We start from the raw sequence: 20,808 nt of genomic DNA on the forward strand, positions 1-20,808 counted from the left end.
GTGTAAGAAATGCGCTATAGAAATAAAACTGCCTTGCCTTGCCTGTAACTCTTGGTGGTGCAATACATTTAACGTTTTTAAGTTGTATAAAACAGTATAATTTGTGTGGTCCATCATTCTGATGGACTCAGGTGCAAGTTATTCCATACAGTCTACCCGAACGCACAAGCTCCTGTGCACACATGGACAGATATACCCACACTATAGCCTGGCCTGGACTCAGCCACCAAAGTCCAAGATGTAAAAAGGCTATACTATTCAATATTTGTAGCTTATCCTACACAGAAAGCTATGCTGATATAGACCAGTAGCCATCATGAAAAGTTCCATAAAACATTAGAAGTGTTGATGGAGAAAAATATTGGCTACGCGTATAACTCACCTATTCACCGTTCATATTTTGGTGTAAACACAGAGACAAGTGAGTTAAACATGTCAGTTAGTATATTCACTTTTCAGTCATTTAGTCAGGTCATTTTTTCTATGAACCAGGTAGTTTGTAGAGGCACTCACTTAATCATCGATTTCCGGCTGTAAAACTTTTGCTTTTCTATCTAGCTCATCAGAATTAAATGAGATTTTAGATGAACAAATACAACCACAAGGTTTAGTTTTCACATGCCCATAGACTGCAGTTTATGTCAACAGGAAATAATGTGGCCTCAAAGTAGAGAATAGAACTAGAGAGAGAAGGAAGTCTAATTTCAAAGGCAATCAAAATAGCTTAAGAACCAGCAGAGATATTCCTTGCAAATATGTGGCAGCTAACGGTATGTTAGCTCATTAGCTTAGTATGGTGATAGCCAGACTAAAAAGAACATAGACTTTTGCAACAAAAATTAAGCTTTGAAAATATCAAAATATCACAATGCAAGGTGTCAAATTGTTCAAATAAATGAGACTAGGTTTTGGAAACTGTTAACTGAAATTAATGGCATAGGCCTCACATTTCTGCAAATATTTTATTATATATTTTCATGGGACGGCACTTAAGAAGTTACACTTTAATACAATGTAAAGTAGTGAGTTTACAGCTTGTATTACAGGGTAAATGTGCTGTCCCCTCAAAATATTGACACTTTAAGCACAATTTGGACATTTTCAACTATGAGTATACTGTCTTGATGCCAGTGGTTTGGACATTAATGGCTGTTATTTTGAGGGGACTGTACATTTACAAGAGGGGACTGTAAGTTAGCTGTGCACTGACTATTTACATTGTAGTCAAGTGTCACTTATTCAGTGCTGTTCCGTGAAAAGATATAACAATATTTACAAAAATGTGAGGGGTGTACTCACTTTTACACCTTTGCATATGTAAAATGTTACAATGTTGAAACTGAACACACTAAGACTTATTTTCTAAAACATGTGACTTCCTGAATACTTTGTATTTTGTTTGTTTAAGGAAATATTCCAAAACCCCAAATAAAACAAAGTCCTCTTGTGAAAGTGGTATATGAAACTGAAAACATTGCACTTGAGTGCAGTGTCCAAGGGAACTCTTCAGATCTTGAGTATATCTGGCAGAAAGGAAATGAAATTCTCCTCGACTCTGAAAAAACCTACACTATTATGTCTGCTAACAAGTCACATAATGGAGACTACCGGTGCAAAGTAAACAAAGGCAACGATACTTCAGATCTCAGTGATCCACTGCCCTTATCAGTTGCTGGTAAGGACACTAAACAATGTGCTAACATACAGATATACTTTAATGCATACAGTATATAATCTTCATTCAACATCAACATCATTCATTGTTCCTTCAGAGCTGCAGACAGCAAATCTGACTGTCTATTTTACGAATAGGCCTACTCGTTCTTTGTACATTTGTAGTTAGGCATTTGCCAACTTAAGCAACTGCTATCTTGTAGCCTTTATTGTAGCCTACTGTGTAATACGTCCAAACTAGCCAACAGTGAGTGTATGTGTCGGTTTATGAAGCGTAAGCTGTCACTCTATCTTGCTATCCTGCAAACTATGGTTTAGTCTACCGCAAAACCATGTCCTTTCCGAGATTAGACTAACACGCCTTAAATGCGCCCTCTAGTGGGTGATTTCAATTTCCTTGAAGACACAGCAATTGAGATCAAGGTAAAACGCAGCAGCAGGTTAAACCACAGGTGCATATGACACAGCAATGGAGCTTAAGTCGTCACGTGACTTCTTGCGTCACCACCGAGTTTAAAACCGTGTTAAACTCCAAACTAGCGACAGAGCAATTGCCCCGATTTGTCTCCTTGACTTGTGTTTTCTTTTTTTCCCTTTGTTACCAGAGGGTAGTCTAAAACCCAAATTGACAAAGGACCCTGCATCTGTTAGTGTGTTCTACACACAAGAAAGTGTCACCCTAAAGTGTGCGGTTACAGAAACTTCTGAGGGATGGACCTATTTGTGGTATAAAGGCCAAGACAAAACTCCCATCACCAATCCTAGTCCTCCGAGCCAGCACACCCTTTCCTCTGTGGCACCAGCTGATGGTGGACCATACTGGTGTCAAGTCGAGAGGAACGGATTCAAATCTGATTATAGTGATTCTTTGACATTAGTCATCAAGGGTAAATGATGTATTGCATAACTTCGGTCATATGTGCTTGATTCATCTTTGTTCCTGCTCTGTTCATACAGTAGATGATACCTTCACTTCACATATGTCACCCACTCTAAGAATCATCTAATTTGTCTTATCAGTTGCTGTTAAGGCTGTTAAATGTTGTGGAAACATACAGATATACATTCCTGCATATAAACAATCTTCATTCAGCATCAACCTCATTCATTCTTCCTTCAGAGCTGCCGACAGCAAATCTGACTGTGGTGTCTGGATGGACTAAAGTCTTTCCAGCAGAGGCAGTGAAGGTGAGGTGTGACATTCAGCCTGCTTCAGGTGACTGGACTTACCAGTGGCACAGAGATGGACATGAGATCAGCAGTGCAGACGATGGCAGTTATCCCATTACATCTCCACAAACTGGGCTGCACACCTGTGTAGGAGTGCACAAACAACGTGAAGGTGTAACAACCGAAACCAGCGACGGAATAACTGTTCACGTTTTCGGTGAGTGCCAAATATGTTTTTGTGATTATGCAAGTAATATATCCAGGATCTGTCACCTTCACTTGTGTTTTTTTTCTTTTTTGCTACCAGAGGGTAAACCAAAGCCCCATTTGACAAAGGACCCTGCATCTGTCAGTGTGTTCTACACAAATGAAAGTGTCACCCTAAAGTGTGCGGTTACAGAAACTTCAGAGGGATGGACCTATTTGTGGTATAAAGGCCAAGAGAAAAAACTCATGAATGAGTCTCAGAGCCAGCACACCCTTTCCTCTGTGGCACCAGCTGATGCTGGATCATACTGGTGTCAAGTCAATAGGGACGGATTCAAATCTGATTATAGTGATTCTTTGTCATTAGACATCAAGGGTAAATAATTTATTGCTTATATCTTTGGTCATATGTGCTTGATTCATCTTTGTTCCTTCTTTGTTCATGAATGATACCTGCACTTCACGTATATCACCCACTCAAATATTCATCTAATTTTTGTCCACTTCTTCTCTTCTCAAGATTTGCCTCAAACAACACTGGTCATGCAGACCAACTGGACCAAAGTCTTCCCCTCTGAGGTTGTGAAAATGAAATGTGACATTCAGCCTCCTTCTCCAGACTGGACTTGTAAATATTACAGAAATGACCAGGAGTTACAGAGCAGCAACTGCATGCTTAACCGTCAGTCTGCAAAAACTGAAGACTCCGGAGTCTACAAATGCAGTGGAACCCATCGCTCTTTGGAAACCCAACACAGCAACCCCATTCATGTTCGTGTTTATGGTAATTGCATTTTATTCCTTCATTTAGTTCATAAGTATTTTTTCTCCATTCAATCAGTAATACAAAAAAGTATGCTGAAATGTGCATTTGCAAAATCTATTTCTGTTGATCTTAGACCACCCGCCAAAGCTGTCATTGTCAGTGGATCCCAATGACTCACCAATTTACACAGAAGAAGATGTCACACTAACCTGCCACGTTCAGGAGGAACAAGAAGGATGGACATATATGTGGTATAAAGACAGTGACCAAAAAACTGTCAATCAGGCCAGTGAGGGAGTGTATTCACTACCATCTGTTCAACTATCTCACAATGGACAATACAAGTGTCAGGTCAAAAGAGAGAATTTAGTCTCTGAATACAGTGACTCACACAGATTAACAATTGAAGGTAAATAGAAATGACTCTTTTACTTTCGGGACTGGTGGGATTGAGATCATCAATACCCCATCAAACTGTTCAATCTTTCCTTTGTGTCTTATGCAGACCCACCTGTACCAAAACTGGAGCGGCTGTCTAAATGGGCTAAAGTCTTTCCCACCGAGGAAGTGAGAATGAAGTGCAATGGCATGGCTTCTTCACCAGGATGGACTTATAAATGGCACAGAGAACAACAACCAGTCAGTGATGAAAATACCGATACACTTTTAATGGACTCTGTTGACACCAAACACACTGGAAATTACACTTGCCAAGGAGTCCACAAACGACACGTGGCAACTGTAGTCAGTGCCAGTATTAGCATCCATGTGTATGGTAAATATCTATTTCAGTTTAATTTCACACTTACCATGAAGTCGACAAATATAGAAACTGTAGTCAGTGACGGTATTCAATCAGTAATATAGAGAATTATGCTGAAATGTGCATAATTATGCAAAATCTATTTCTGTTGATCTTAGACCACCCACCAAAGCTCTCATTGTCAGTGCATCCCAATGACCCACCAATTTACACAGAAGAAAATGTCACACTAACCTGCCACGTTCAGGAGGAGCAAGAAGGATGGACATATATGTGGTATAAAGATAGTGACCAAAAAACTCCAATCAATCAGACCAGTGAGAGAGTGTATTCACTACCATCTGTTCAACTGTCTCACAATGGACAATACAAGTGTCAGGTCAAAAGAGGGAATTTAGTCTCTGAATACAGTGACTCACACGGATTAACAATTGAAGGTAAATATAGAATAAATCATATTTACTTTCGGGAATGGTGGGATTGAGATCATCAATGCCCCATTAAACTGTTCAATCTTTCCTTTGTGTCTGATGCAGTCCCACCTGTTCCAAAACTGGAGTGGCTGTCTAAATGGGCTAAAGTTTTCCCCACCGAGGAAGTGAGAATGAAGTGCAATGGTATTCCTTCTTCACCAGGATGGACTTATAAATGGCACAGAGAACAACAACCACTCATTGGTGAAATTACTGATACACTTTTAATGGACTCTGTTGACACCAAGGACACTGGAAATTACACTTGCCAAGGAGTCCACAAACGACACGTGGTAACTGTAGTCAGTGCCAGTATTAGCATCCAGGTTTATGGTAAATATCTACTGTATTTCAGTTCAATTTCAGACTTCGGAGTTGACAATTGTAGAAACTCTAGTCAGTGACGATATTTAGTTTTCACGCTGACTGTAAATACGATTATTTGGTGTTCAATTGAATACCAGATTATATTTTCCACTTGTAGTGTAATTTATAAGTAATTACTGTATATCAGCACATGGTAGCATACTGCAGTTCATATTAATTATTCCTGTTATAATGTAATATAATGCACAAACTAAAATGCCTTCAAGGTATTAAATACTTGGTTATTTTCTTGATTTTGACAGAAAATAATGCTGTGCCTACCTTGAGTCTACACCCAGAGTACACCTCCGTTTATATGGAAGAACAACTGACCTTCATGTGTGAAGTGAAGATTGATTCTACAGACTGGGAATATCAGTGGTTCCAAAACAATCCTCAAGAACAAATTCGAAAGGGTGACCCGAGAAATACGACTTACACGATCCAATCTGCCTCTGGGAATGATGGGGGTGAATTTCGGTGTAAAACTAAGAGAGGGGCGTACGTGTCAGAATTTAGCACAGCTATACAAATAGAGATTTTAGGTAAGTCTGTATGCAATGCTATCAGTGCCATTAAATCACAGTTCAATAATCCAACAGTTTGCTTATTTTGGAAAGGTTTCAACAAGGCTTCTTTGAAAGGGTATTAATCATATTTTCATTTCTTGTGACGTCCGTCTAGCTCGTCCTACAGCGCTGGTGAACCTGGAGACTGGGTGGTCAGACATTCTCTCTGTGGACAGCTTGACATTATTGTGTGAGGTAGACGATACAAGCATCGTCTGGAACTACACATGGTACAAAGATGGCAAGGAGATAACAAATGAAACTCAAAAAGATCTTCATATCAAAGCCACCAAGGAAAACTACCGGAGTAGATATTGTTGCAAAGGGATCCAAACCAACCGTCCAACATATTCCATGCTTAGTGAAGCTTTTGTAGCAAACAACATTGGTGAGTGGGAGATGGCAAATGTCCAATGTCTTAAAAAAAAACAAAAAAAAAACACATCAAGCTTGTGCTTATACTTACATTTGTGCTATTGTTCATTTGGCTCCACAGTTCTCAAACGGCAAATACTTCTAGCCATTTCTGGCTGTTTGGTTGTTGGCTTTGTCCTCATTGTTGTAGGTTGTGTCTATCTGAAGTTCACCCGCAAGCCAGGTCAGTATCTTCTTATTAAGCTTATGTTTGTGCTTTGTGTTTCCATGTGTGAAAAAAGGTTGGTTACGATGTACAGTATATACGACATTGAAATGTTTCATTATTTTTATCTCCTATACTGAAAAAAAATGGCACAGAAAAAGAGAGCAAAAATGAACCAGACCTGTTTTTTTCCATGGCTGAACTAAAGTCACGTAAGTGCCAAAAACATTCCTTGTGCTTACAATATTTCCAAGCCATGTTTAGATTAGATTCAACTTTGTTTTTAAGGATGTATTAGAATATAATATACATATGTGTGTGTTGTTTAATTATCCATTAGGTGGAGATATTGGTTCATTCACGGACGTATTCCTAGCTGAAACCTCAACTGATGAACCTCTAACAATTGGTAACATTAATTTCTTAATATCTGAACTGTAGAAGTGCAACAGCCGTCTTAATGTGCCCTCTTTATTACAGAGCCACATAAACATTTGGTTTATAGAAATGTATTTGGAAAGAGTCAGCAATACACAATTGATATAGGCCTACCAACCAACCAATTTGTCACCATACTCAAATTTTCATTGTCGTGTTCAAATATTTAAAGTCGGTAACGACGTTCGAAGGAGGAAGCGTCTTGTAAGGTGAAATGTTCAACGACGCGCGATTTATTGTCTGCAACAATCTACGACATTACGACCAAATGTCTATCATGTCAGGATTTTTGGGGAATCTCCTACGACTGCCATGTTGACACTGACACCGTGACGACACACGACGAGAAGGCTACTAGTATAGATGATCTTGTAATGTGGCCACTCTTGTGACCACGACGTGTGTAGTCTGTACATGACATAAGATAACCTTTTGTTTTGTTGAGAGATGAAGGTCTAGTCTTGTCAACAGTATTTGTTGGCACTTTGTTTCTGATTGACTTGCACTTTATTGCTGCTAGTTATGTGTAATTGCTGTTGTTTTTATTGTCTTTTAGAAAAAACTGAGTCTGCAGAGTCTTGTCTTTCTGAAGGGGTGCTGAAAGAAGGTCAGTACGCAGTTTAGTCTTAAAGAGACATTACATAAGATGTTACCATGTTTAAGTTATGGTAAGTAAGTTGAGGGTATCAAGGGCTTGCAGTTTGTCAGGTTATGTTGCTGATCGAATCATAAACAGCCACCTCAACAAGGAAGAATGACCAAAGAATTTGCTGGTATGTGTTGGTACCAACATTAAAGGAGAAATCCAGCAAGTTTTCACACAGTGAGGTGAATCACACATTAACCTGGAGCAGTGAGCTGCCTGCCCAACCAGCGGCGCTCGGGGAGCAGTTAGGGGTTAGGTGCCTTGCTCAAGGGCACTTCAGCCTTGGACTGGTCGGGGATCGAACCGGCAACCCTCCGGTTACAAGCCCGAAGCCCTAACCAGTAGACCACGGCTGCCCCACTGTCGTTTATGATTGGATCATAAACGACCACAGCAAAGAAAAGGAATGACAGAGGAATAGCCTAGTATTTATTGGTAGTGAACCCCTTATTACTGTGTAATGGACGAGAGTGGGTCTTAACCTGACTCTAGCCAGATCCTTGTAGTTCTGCCATGCTCCACCAGAGGCGTTTCACTGAGCTCCACACAAGGATCTGGGGCCGAGGGCAATGCAAATGTGACATAGCGCCGAAGCAACTGTTTTGTCGAATCTATCGAATATTCATTATTTGAAAGATGAACAGAGAACAGTTTTGAAGGCATTTATTGGTGGCATGGATGTTTTCGCTCTTCTTCTGACCGGGTTTGGCAAGAGCTTGAAGTAGCACGTCATTCAAGATAATGGACAAGTGGTTTATCCAATCACATACAAGGATTTTTTTTACAAGGCCCCTCTCCTGGGAGAAGTCCCAGATCCTTGTGTGGAGCTCAGGGGATAAGGATTTGGGCTACCGCCGTTCATTCCGACATACCAGCACTCCGACATTGACGTCCAATTGTCGTAGTGGAGGCATGTCTCTTTATGGGAAAAAGTCCCACCACTCCGACATTTGTTTTTTTCATGGTCGCAGTGGCGGTATTTAACTTTTTTTTCAAACAACGTGCCATTCCGACATGAGGTCATTAATAGGCTATTAATGTCATAACTATATCCAATTGTGTAAAATAATAAAGATTCACGTTTAAAATGTCATTGTGAAGACTTCTTGATATGGTTATGTGTCTGTTGCGTGCACGACACGGGGAAGTGAAAGCAGTTCTATAGACATGGCAAGTTTTCTTCTCTGTCTCATTAATCGCGGACTAAGTGGAGCTAAATTAAGTTATTACTTTGCTGTCACTTCGTCTGTTTTAGAAGGTTGTATTTGGTATCTGTAGATAGCTCTAGCTCTCCTCTTTTATCTGACATGCAAGCCGTATCTTTTTAACCACGGTTTCAGGAGTAAATCAAACGAAAGTAGCGGTAGTCGAAGCTATATTCTTATTTGTTTGTCACTTCGTCTGTTTCTATAACACAAAAGGATTGATGTGTTTGGTATCAATGGAAAGCTCTGTTTCTCCTCTTTCATTTGATATGCGTGTTATGTCTGTGCGATGCCTGGTCCCGGAGTAATTCAAGCGAGAGCAGTGCCTGTGTGGGTGAACGCAGAGCAAGACTGTAAATATGATATAGCCTACTTTGATTTAAATTCATGATTTTATTTTTATTTTCATACTTGATCGTACAGACACGTGTCTAGTCTCATTGAAAAGCCCCGGTTCTGAGCTCTTTCGTGCAATATAGGTCTCATCTTGCTGTGACTAGGCTAATAATCGCGGAGCAATGTAACAGAGAAGAATGGGTGTGTTTTTTGACGCACTTTGCGTCCGTCGGGCTCATAGGGTCCGTTAAATTGACGTGGAAAAAAAATAGGATTTGTAAACTGTCGGAATGGGGGTACTAAAATGTGTCGGATGGGCAGCATGTCAGAATAACACCATGTCTGAATAGCGGCATGTCGGACGAAAGGGATGTCGGACTGCCGACATGTAACCAAGGATTTGACTGATTAGCTTTGCCGATTAGCAAGGCACTTCCCCATTGCCATTTCCAGAAATATATCATGTATCATATATCTGACCGATAGCTCGTACATACCTTCATATATATTTTTTGATTACAAAACCTGGCTTTTTGGATTTTAAAGTTCATATTCCTCACTAAAAGTAGCAAAATATAAGGCAACAAACCCTGAACTTACTTGTTAGTACAGAAATACTGCCTTCGATTAGTTAGCACCGCCATCTTGGATAAAATTTTCAACTTTACTTTCAAACAAGGAACGTCATGCTTCCTTCACTCCAATTGGCAGTCGCTTTGTCGCTTCGCTAAACATTTGCATAAAATAGCCCTCTTGTCTATTTTGGCCCCGCCTTGCTCGCGGCAGCGGCAAGCTCGTCGCTTGTCGCTGGCAAACGTTCCCTCCCATTGAAAATTAATGGCAGCCTGTCGTTTTGTCGCTGTCTCTTGTAGCCTGTGTGACTGCAGGGTTACGGCGCGGACACACTTGCACGACACTTCACTCTGTCGTGTCGTAACCCGCTATTTCCCTATGGGTGACGTCAAGCGACTTTAACGGACCCGCAAAGCATTCCGGGAAGGCAGCGCTGCATTTGAAAACGTGTCGCGCGACAGGAAAGCTGGCCAATCCCCAGCTCTATGCAAATGAGTCCGTTGAACGCGAGCCGTCTGTCCAATGAAAGCACGAGGTAGTAGGTTCGTTGTTGTAGTACAACAGTGCCCGTGAAACTTGGTTCCGCATACAAGACAAATTCATGTTTTAACAAACTCTTCCACGACCAGCTAGTAGTCCATAAAATAAACTAAACTTGGATTTGGATAAATACATTGACTGTTGGTGTTTCTGGTGAGGATTTGAGATTGCATTGAGTAGTTTAAATAAAACAGGATTTCAAAATGGCTTGCATAGTTTAGGCTATTAATATTTTCGTATGCTGTTAAATACATGCCTAAAATGGGGGTTCATTTGTGAGAAACACTTGAGACAAGTTAAAACGAACTGCTTATGAACTGCTAACCGAAAATTCAAACGAAACGCCCACTCACGACGAACAAGGGGAAGACGTGCGACACCTTCCGACACATATGTGACCATTCAAAGCGAAATCAGTCGTTTTGCACACAACGTTATTTTGAGAAAATCAACAATAACAAACTTCCGGGTTAAAATGTTGAATTTCACGTTTTCGCATAATTCGACTGTATACAGTCTACCGATTCATATCATGAACGCATTTCACGGAAAAACATACGTTTTGACTGTTAAACCCGGCGAAGATTCAACACATTTGCTGTCATTCCCGTTGTGCACGCGCCGCTTAAAAAGGTGATTTCTCCTCTTCTGGCATATCGTGACAGGAGAACCATGTAAACTTTGGATGCGGTTATCTTAGCGATAGTTTGTGTAATACCCTCGTTATACATATCGTTGGAAAGCTTAGTTTATGGCCGTTCACGTGAGCACAATAACTTAATTTAATACATTTTACCGAAACGACTGGCTCCGCTTTAGAGGGTCACATATGTCGTGCAAATGTGTCCGCACGGTTAGTGTGGGCACGAGCTCTCCTTCTGTACCTTACGTCAATCAGTAACCTAGCACTTAATTGGCTAAGTAAAACGGCACCGGAAACAAGCCCCTTAAAAAACGCCATGTTGAAGCCTGAAAAAATCGTTCAATTTTGGCAATTTTCACTAGCCTAGCATTCCCATTGAAATGAATGGGGGCCGGACTTGTTCACTTTCTCCAGTTCTTATAATACCTCCATGGTGGAGCTCATCAAACTACAAGGATCTGGCGAGAGTCGGGTTAGGTGGGTCTAGGATACCAGACACCATTGTTGAGCCTTCTGAAGGTGTCCATCTTCACTGAGAACCTTTGTGCTTCTAAGTTGGAGAACCCATGAAAAGGGAACAACAATCTTAACAGAATATGGGCAAATGAATTGCCGAGATACATTAGTGAGCAGTGCTAGTCAAATTAGCATCAACTGTTAGTGTTACCTGGTAAAGATGGCTAGTTTCAGAAAAATACATCTTGAAGACGTAGATTTTATTAACACACGCAATTCCAGTGTTGCGGATATTGTTGATTTATGTCTACTTACATCTACTTATAGAGAATATTAAAGCTCTCTTTCCATGATACTTGATACCTTAACAAAATGTGTGTTTCTGTTGAACTATAGCTGAAGGAAGTGAAAATGAAGAGGAAGCTGATGCATTAATATCGTTTAAAGGTATTGATTGAAATCATTACATAACCTCAACTAAATTTACATCTCAATCAAGCTCTATCAAGATTGAGCAAGTACATTATTGATCCAACTGCCTAAGACCCTTTTGCCTTTCCTTCTCCATCTGATTTTAGGCTTGTGACCATAACCTGCCCTGTGGATGTTTCAACCTCACGTCTCAAAAGTGTAGACATTTTTGTTTTTAACTGGCAAATCAACATGTTCAAAATATTGCATCTTTTTTTGTGTGCATGTAGTGTGTATACAGTACAATACAAACATTTTGGGAAAGATGATACACAGTGATTTTCTAAGCATACAGTATACAGTGAGTAGCCTACTGGAACTATATGGTCATGCACACAAAGTGCTGCTGTTTGGACTGATCTAGAGTGATTTGTACGCCGCACCTGAAAAGCCCCAGTGCCTGAATGAGAGTATAGACCCCTGCTGAGCCTACGTCACTACGTTCGCTGGCGGCAAAACAACCATCAACTGCCATCAGTGACAACACTAAACTCATCCGATATGTCATTGTATTGTAAATCTTAGACATGACCATTTGGGACATAGTTATATATCCAATGATCTATACACCCGCCACTTCTCCTTACTGTATACGCTCGGTTTTTCAATAACGTAATTATAAATATCTGGCCATTCAACGGAGGGCAATCTTGCTACGTCTTCTTTCCATTCACTTAGAATGGGGATCTGTCAGAATGATCCCACCTGATAACGTACGTTTTTTCAAAGTTTTTTTTCAAATATCCTCCCAATCCCGTACACTGAGTGTATGTACATACTGTTTTATATCGTTAGCCATTTCATCAAAGGTTAATTACGGACTAATTTTAGCCGCATTACTAGTGCTTTTCAATGGCCGTCTAACTTTTCTGCCGCCACTGACGTCACGCCACTCCGAATGTTTATCCGTTGTGAAGGGGTCTATAGTTCCAAATATGCATATGCTTAGAAAATGTTCTTTTGTTGCAGTTCTTTTGACACTTTTGAGATAGGCTTGTTGGTTCCTAACCACTTCAATGAACTACTGTATGCTAAGCTAGGCTAACAATAGCTGCGTCAGATTGAGTAACTGCACATAATGTACAGGCGCAAATGGTATGTAGCCTATCATCTTATCTGGGGGAGCTAGTTTCCCCAAAATGTTGGTATGTTCCGGAACATCCCATACTAAATATTTTTTAGCTTTGTAGCCTATGATTGTCAGGGCCAGATGTACTAATGGTTTAGTGCCCATTTCAGGTGTATTCGCAACATTCATGTAAAAACATGGTGAGGTACTGTATAAACAGCCCGCTCTGAGGAAAAAGCACAGACTGCCTGTTGCGGGAGCTGAGAATGACTGTTTGCGCTTTTCCATGTCATACATATGCATTCAGGAGGGTCAGGAGAAAGTGGGATTATCCCGTAAACACAGGGCAGGGGAAGTGCTAATAGTGATTGATTAGATATTCCACCACATACAGTATGAAAACAGATATCTGTTTGGTGCAGTGCGGTGAAAAAAATGTACTTGTTAAAAGCAGGTGCAATCCAAATTACTGTTAAATGCGTCAATTAGAGAAACGTTTAGAGACAGCTGAATCAGTATTCAGATTTCAGATCATCAGTTATCTTCATTGTACTATGTCAAAAGCAACCTTAACTATTGTTTGTCTTCCTAATATTGTATTCACTTTCACAATGTAGTCTACACTTCCTAATCTGCTACACTAGGTATTAAGTCATAGTCCTCCTAGTGTACGTGCAGTTAAATAGTTGAAGTATTTTTTTAAGTGGATTATTAGAACTAAGGCCTACTACTAGGTCGGGGATGGGCGGAGATGGGCGGTGATGAACGCTGTTTACGCAATTTTGGCTATGTACACACGTAGCCGGGTATTTTTAAAACCGAATATTTCCCCCCCCCTCCGTTTATAAAATAATTTGATCCATTTGATTACCTCGTTTTTGAAAAAAAAAACCTTCCACACATAACCGAACATCTCCGTTTTCAAGGCACTCAGATCCATGCTTCTGCAGTGAACAAAGGTCGCACGTTTGACGTCAGAGCAGATTTGTTGTTGTTTTGGCGCATATTCTGACGTTCGAAACCGCAGATCTCAGGTTATCCCTGGCTACACGTCAATTTATAAACAGAGAATTCGCAGATCTTCACTTTGCCTGGAGTTTTTTTAAACATTCGTTTATATGCATTGTCATGTGGATGACAGGTCCAAACGTAGACAAATACCTTCGTTTAAGCAGATACCCGGCTGCGTGTGTACAGGGCCGCAGTGACAGCTTAGTAAATTTCACGCCATGCGGCAAAGCACAGCGTTTGCCTTCTGTTCATAGAAAAACTCTGTATTAGCGCTTTCTTCGTACATCCGGTCCTCGGTGTCCTTATGTTCTACTTTCTTTTTATGACTTATGACTGTTTAATTTTATGTTTTAAACTAATCTGTGTAATTTAGGTTCAGTGTGCCATTTTAATAAATTTGCTTTGCATATTTGTTAAAGAAGTCAAATGCTACAGCTAACAATTTGCTCATGAATATAGTCTGCGCACTTTTATATAAAATACATTGTATTATACGTTTTTTTGTTCATTTTGTGTCTACTTTCAGAAATAAATGTTTTTTTTTACCTACAGTATAATGTTGCTGTATGTTTCATCTTTTTGTATTTTTTTTGCCAATGCACACAAGCAGGTTAACTACATCCACTACGGCACTCTATTGTATTGTGACCGAATAACTCAAGAACTGTTTTAAGATTCCTACATTTTTATTATGGAATGTTGGTGTCAAAGAGCCATATTAATCCCATAATGTGTGATGTAGCACCACCTACTGTAGTGAAAGACTTGGTGCCTCAATCGCAAAATACTGAACTGTACAAAGTTTGACATGCAGAATCATCATGATTACCTTAGGATGGACGACAAATTTAATGAAGTTCTGTTCATGGGGGCCCAATTTAACAATAAGTGCTATCGTGTGAGCTTAAGTCAGACAGCCGTAAAATGTAATCCTAAGGGACACATGCAACGTTAGACAAATGTTTCTATTTCTGCTCATAATGGCTCATAAATGTTGTTATGGTGTAAGAACATAAAGAAGCCCAAAGAAACACACCTTTGTCTACCAGCAACCGCAAAGTAAACGGTTAAAAAAGTTCTAATTCAGTCAGACCTTGTTTTGTGGTCACTTATTCCGTTCTATGGTGCCCAAAAATTATGAATCTAGCGGTAGAAGAACTTATGATCAACTGCGAGCGCAGTGAGCTCATGTTTTCTGACATTAGCTAAATTGATGTTTTCTGCCTATTAAATCTTAAGAATGACTTTAACCCTTTACTTAAAAAGATGTACATTTTGAACTGATTCATAACTGGTCCACACCGCCTCATGTCCAGCCATAAATGACGGTGACAATCATCATTTCAACTCTCTCATTTTTGATAATCACATCCCAGGGTGAAGTTCCATATGAGAATGCATTTACCAATAAGATGTTGCCACCTGCTGGGAGAAATGTTAGTTGTCATAAATTGTGACATGAATCTAATGGGTCCTTATTGGGGCCTTGATGTCAGAACCCAGTTGTTCAGAAAGTTGTTTGCTATCCAGGATCAGGTAGCCACTGTTACTTTTGTGCCATTTTCAGGATTGTGTCATCAGAATTACCTAGAATAGTCCTTTGTAGTTACTTTGAAGGCCATAACTTAAAAAAAAAAAAAAAGAAAAAAAGAAAAATGGTCCTTTTATTGCTAATAACTAATTAAGAGTTTCAAGCCCCAAGTGCATACTCTAGGTCAAGTGAGACAGTAAGGGAGACAACTTATTAAAAGTGATATGGCACCATCATAGGCAATCTACCTTATTCTCAATCTACCTACTTCCATTCCTTCCTTCCAAACTTTGCATCTTTCATCCATTTTGTTTGCATAGATCACTTAAAGCAGTCTAGTTAGTAAGCTAACTTGAATATTCTTATGCTTAGCAGAATCATAACCTTAATTAATGTCATTAGTAACACCTGGGTCCGCTTATACTTGTCATGTAAAAAATGGCTGCGGTTCATCATCAAGCCAAATCTCTCTCTCTCTCTCTCTCTCTCTCTCTCTCTCTCTCTCTCTCTCTCTGGAATGATGTTCAGGAATAGACACTGGTCAACTAACCATTTCTGATCTGAATGCCAAATCAAGAAATATCGACTAATCTCTTGTACGCCCTGTATACAGTGTAGGCCACATCATAGACCTAGACCATTGATAGCAGTAGCTACTAGCTAATCAACCCATTTCAAAATGTGTGTTTCATCTTCATGCAATTATTGGCTAGCCAACAAATCTAGACGTCCTTAGCAGCAGCAAATCTAATTTGCTGCTGCTAAGAAGACAAAACAATTTAATTTGCTGCTGGAGTAGTCTAGCTATTCTGACTTGGGAGTTGGACATTATAATCCAATCCTGGGCCAATCACATCATGTTAGAGTCGGTGGGCAGGCTTAACATAATGACAACTGACCTGACCATAAGTTGTGATCGTTAAGCGTGATTTCCCCATCCTGCTACTTGAAATCAAGAAGATGAATGGTGTTGGCGCTATCCTCATGGAGAGGGAGTTTGAAAGACAACTGTTTATCCCACCCCTCCGATTGAGCCTGCCTATGGTGAGTTCCCAGACCCTACAGTACATATTGATGTGGGTGTGGCTCGTCAAGCTATATTACTATTACAGTCTTGAAAATAATTTGTACAAACAGCACCGCACAATGAAATTTCTCTTGATGGAGAATTGCCTGGTTTAAGCCACAAAAGTAAACAATTACACCCAGAGGCGGTGTGCTGTTTTTTTTTCTAATTGTACCCATTCATTGCAGGTTATGTGTGGAGCTTACAACAATTGAATCAGTGCAGTGTGGTTGTTTTTCCACTGGGGGGTGGTGTTGTTACAGTTAAATAAACAAAGAATAGTCAACTGCTCCATTAAGGGCTAATGTTTATTAGAATGTGAAGTGACGAGAATAGGTGTCCCAGGATAAAATACAAAAATGCCCAAGAGTATGTTCATTCCCTAATATCCTTTCCAAATGAATAGATTACAAATTACAATGAATGCCATTTGTAATGTTTTAGTAAATGTTAAGTCTCTGATTTGTGAAATCCCCCTTTCTCCTCCTACTTTGATTGCTCATAAACTCTCGATATGAAATATTTATCTTAGAAAAGCCCCAAAGCAGACTTCCGTGCACACATTTCAAATGGCATCAGTGTGAAGTAATACTATGAGATTTTATTTCCCCATCAGAAAAATGTCCCATGAAATAAAAAAATAAAAAAATCACAGACAATTATTCTTCAAGAGACATGCTTATGAATTTTGTATCAATGTCATTCAGACATTCAACATAATCCTATCACAAAAAAAAGAGAAACCTTATCCTCCCAACCTAAGCACTGTAAAGTCAGATTTGATTATCTGGTCACTTCACGTGATGTTGTAATTTCTCTCCCTTTCTGGTGCTGACCATTCCCATCCTCCGGGGCCGCGCCCCCACTTTGATTTATGGTGCGCGCCAGAGGCAGCCTTCTGTGTTTGCCCGCTCAGCCGCCTCCTCGGGGACTTTAATAATTCATGGGAGAAACGCATTAGGCGCTCGGTCTTAGCCACTCCCCTGTAAGTCAGTCAGCTATTTGGCATTGGTGTACGGCGCGTACACACACACACACACATACACATACACACACACATACACACACATACACACACACACACACACATACACACACACACACACACACACACACACACACACACACACACACACACACACACACACACACACACACACACACACATACACTCTCTCTCTCTCTCACACACACATACACACACACATACACACACACACACAAACACACCCACCCACCCAACCCCCCGCTCCCTTTCTCTACCCGGTCTGAATTGCGTACACTGCAGTAGAGCATCACACATGCCCCTCTCGGCACATTCCCCCTCCCCCTACGCTTGTTCTGCTTTTCACCGTCCGGGGAAGGAAAAAAGAACCACGGTGACTGTCCCAGGGAGTGTGTGTGTGTGTGTGTGTGTTTGTGAGAGAGAGAGTGTGTGTGCGTGTGTGCACTGCCTGCAATCTGCACCAGCTGGCACTGTCCTGTCATTGCTCATTCACTTGTTCTCTTTGCACCTTTCTCCCCCCCCCCCTCTCCCCCGCTCCCTCTTTCTATTTGACACTCTTTTCTTGTGTTCCAGACCCCTCCCCGTCATGTCTGTCTTTTTTTTTTTTTTTTTTTTTTAAATCCTGCCTTTAAAATTGCAGAGCTAAGCAGTCCTCTCCTGGATAGAAAGGATGAAAGAAAGGGGGAGATAGGAAGTGAAAGGGAAGAGAGAGAGAGAGAGAGAGAGAGAGAGAGAGAGAGAGAATGAGTGAGAGAAAAAAGGATGAGAAAGTGAGTGATAGAGAGAGAGAGAGAGAGAGAGAGAGAGAGAGAGAGTCTTGAGGCACTGTAAAGCTGCCCCTCCCAATTAAAGATGAGGACTTACAATATTGAAGAGCAGCCCAGCCAATGAGAGAACAGAGTGAGGAAATGCAGCACTGAAGCGGCAGAGGGGCGAGTGGACAAGGAAAAAAAAACTGCAGTGTTCACATGTTTCATTTTTCCCCTCTTCTGTGCAGATCTTAATCGATTTATCACTCCAGCTTGGGTCCTGTGTGAGTGTGTGTGTGTGTGCATGAGTGTGTGAGTGAGATAACAACGTCAAAAGCGAGGGAATAGCACCCAGGTGCTCCATGTGCTGCAGTCCAACACATTTCCCTCAAAGCGGAGCAATAAAAGAGATCATCTGAGAGAAGACACTGGACTTTTCTCCTTTTTTTTATCTTGAGGAGCTCTAAACCCCGTGTGAGGGTGACGTTTATCCAGGGGACCACAGCAAACACTATCGGTGAGTAGCCATCTCAGTTGCTGTCCGAAGAGAGGTACAAAGTAGCGAAGCATCATATTGCACAAACTGTAATGTTTTTTTCTGGTGTGTGGAATATACATAAGAATAGCAAGGAATGTGAGTCTGATCTGTGTTGGATAGTCGTGAAAGCTGTATTGCATTACACCATCAGTCGATAAAACCACACTTCCTGAAGGTCCCATGTAAGTTTATGTGGATAGACCAGGTTTCTGAAAGTACTATAGCACGGAATGAGGAAGTGAATTCATGTCGATTTCTGTGATAAACATAGAAAACATGATGTGCTTGTCTTCATCTTTCAAAGGACAAATAAATAATTTAATGTGTCAATGATTTTTATCTTTCTCATGTAATGACATCATACGTAGGTGTCCCACAAACAGCAGTCGGCTTTCTACAGCAATACATATGATTATCTTACTTTAAAAGTAAATAAAATCCTTGCAATATTATGTCACAGATCTAATCTAGAACCTACTGTAAGAGCTGTGACAAATATTGCCCTAGAAGCATAATAGGAATATTCATTTTTAGAATAAAAATACTTTGATCAGAAGTCTGTTTTTAGACATCGGCAACATTAAAATGAAGTGAATGAGGCAAAAAGCAACGCCTGACTTTTAAACTAAAATGCCTTCATGGAATACTTTAAACAGCCATGACGGGAAGCCCAAAACGAGAACTCAAGGACACCTTTTGACTGATGCTCTAGAGAGATTCAGGTGTGTTTGTCTTTGTTCCTTGTACACGAGGCAGGCAGGTGAAGAGAGAGAACATTAAAAGGGACACATATAAGCGAGGGAGGGAAGAGAGAGAGAGAAGAAAAGAAGGATTAGAATAGGAGAGTGTGGGTGTACTCAAAGCTCCACATATCGCTGCAGCTTCCACAGAACGACAGCAACCCAGTTCCATAGGCTAAAAATGACCACGCAGGGCTTTTGGAGAAAATGCTTGGACTGACCTTGCACTTACTGATTCAACCAAGTTTTGCTACTGGAAGGACTTCAGGGGGCTTGTGTGGGTGTCACACGTGACAGCGCTCAGGGAAAGAGTTTTGTTGGTGTAAGTGTGTGTGTGTGTGTGTGTGCATGTGTGCGCGTGTGTGCTTGTGTGGAACCTTGCCATGTTATGTAATCATCTTGAGCTTGGATGTTTCTACAGATTCACTTTTAATGGTGTCAGTTCTATGTAATCAGCTTTTACCTAATTCAAGTTAGATAGACATCGGGTATAGCCTGGTAAAACTAGCATGCTTAAAGGGGAAATTATATATTAAAGCTCAAGAGCTGAGATCCTTCAAATGTAAAGGTTATTGTGTCATCTCAGCAGATCAAAACCATGGTTATATTGGTATATTGGTTATATTTAATATTGAGCAGTTTGCATGATGTATCTCACTTTTCCATCCAGACTTCAAACATAAAATGGTGTTGTCAGAAAAGGTGCAGCTGACATGTTCATTCATGTAGAGTCTACAATGCTTGGCTCATGGTTCATAAACATATTTACCCAGGTCTTTCAGGCTGGTTCTTTTTGAGAGTAGGCTATTTGCTTAGTTGAGCACATGTTCACTGACTGTCCTCGTAAATTGTGGGTTGTCAGACACAATGTCATAGTCAGGACAATTGAGCTTCATTAGAGCCATTGAACTGATCCTCAACCAACGCTATAGAGTATTTCTGATGGTAAATAGTATTATTTGTGTCCGTTTAAGTGAGCAATTCTTAATGTTGTTTACTCGACATTAACTTTGTTGTTCTATCTGGCATGACATTCAGTGAAAACATGTTGTAATGATTTGTATTGAACAGTAGGAGGAGATTAGAAGCCATAGTGAGGAGTTTGTCCAACTGAAGGCCCTCAGCGGTCATGTTTGAACAGTTCTTATGTTGACATTTGCTCTCCAGCTCTCTCTCTCTTTCTCTCTCTCTCCCTCTCTCTTCCTCTCTTTCATTCTCTCTC

At 40.4% G+C, this 20,808-nt stretch overlaps 2 protein-coding genes across 3 annotated transcripts in view; both read left to right on the plus strand.

The window, feature by feature from the left end:
- LOC134088107 (low affinity immunoglobulin gamma Fc region receptor III-A-like) overlaps positions 1–7,630 on the plus strand; it is a 39,067-nt gene extending 31,437 nt beyond the window's left edge. The window contains exons 2-6 of the mRNA XM_062542035.1: positions 5,683–5,964; positions 6,104–6,376; positions 6,485–6,586; positions 6,724–6,780; positions 7,563–7,630. Of these exons, the coding sequence (XP_062398019.1) occupies positions 5,736–5,964; positions 6,104–6,376; positions 6,485–6,586; positions 6,724–6,780; positions 7,563–7,630 (729 nt within the window). The 5' untranslated portion in view covers positions 5,683–5,735. The remainder of the gene's footprint in view (positions 1–5,682; positions 5,965–6,103; positions 6,377–6,484; positions 6,587–6,723; positions 6,781–7,562) is intronic.
- A 10,884-nt stretch (positions 7,631–18,514) lies between these two features.
- LOC134087824 (synaptotagmin-2-like) overlaps positions 18,515–20,808 on the plus strand; it is a 38,989-nt gene continuing 36,695 nt past the window's right edge. For both annotated transcript variants that reach the window (XM_062541586.1, XM_062541588.1), the window contains exon 1: positions 18,515–18,825. The gene's annotated coding sequence lies outside the window, so the exon portion shown is untranslated. The remainder of the gene's footprint in view (positions 18,826–20,808) is intronic.

The sequence above is a fragment of the Sardina pilchardus genome, chromosome 7, assembly GCF_963854185.1.
Source record: "Sardina pilchardus chromosome 7, fSarPil1.1, whole genome shotgun sequence".
Taxonomy (NCBI): Eukaryota; Metazoa; Chordata; class Actinopteri; order Clupeiformes; family Clupeidae; genus Sardina; species Sardina pilchardus.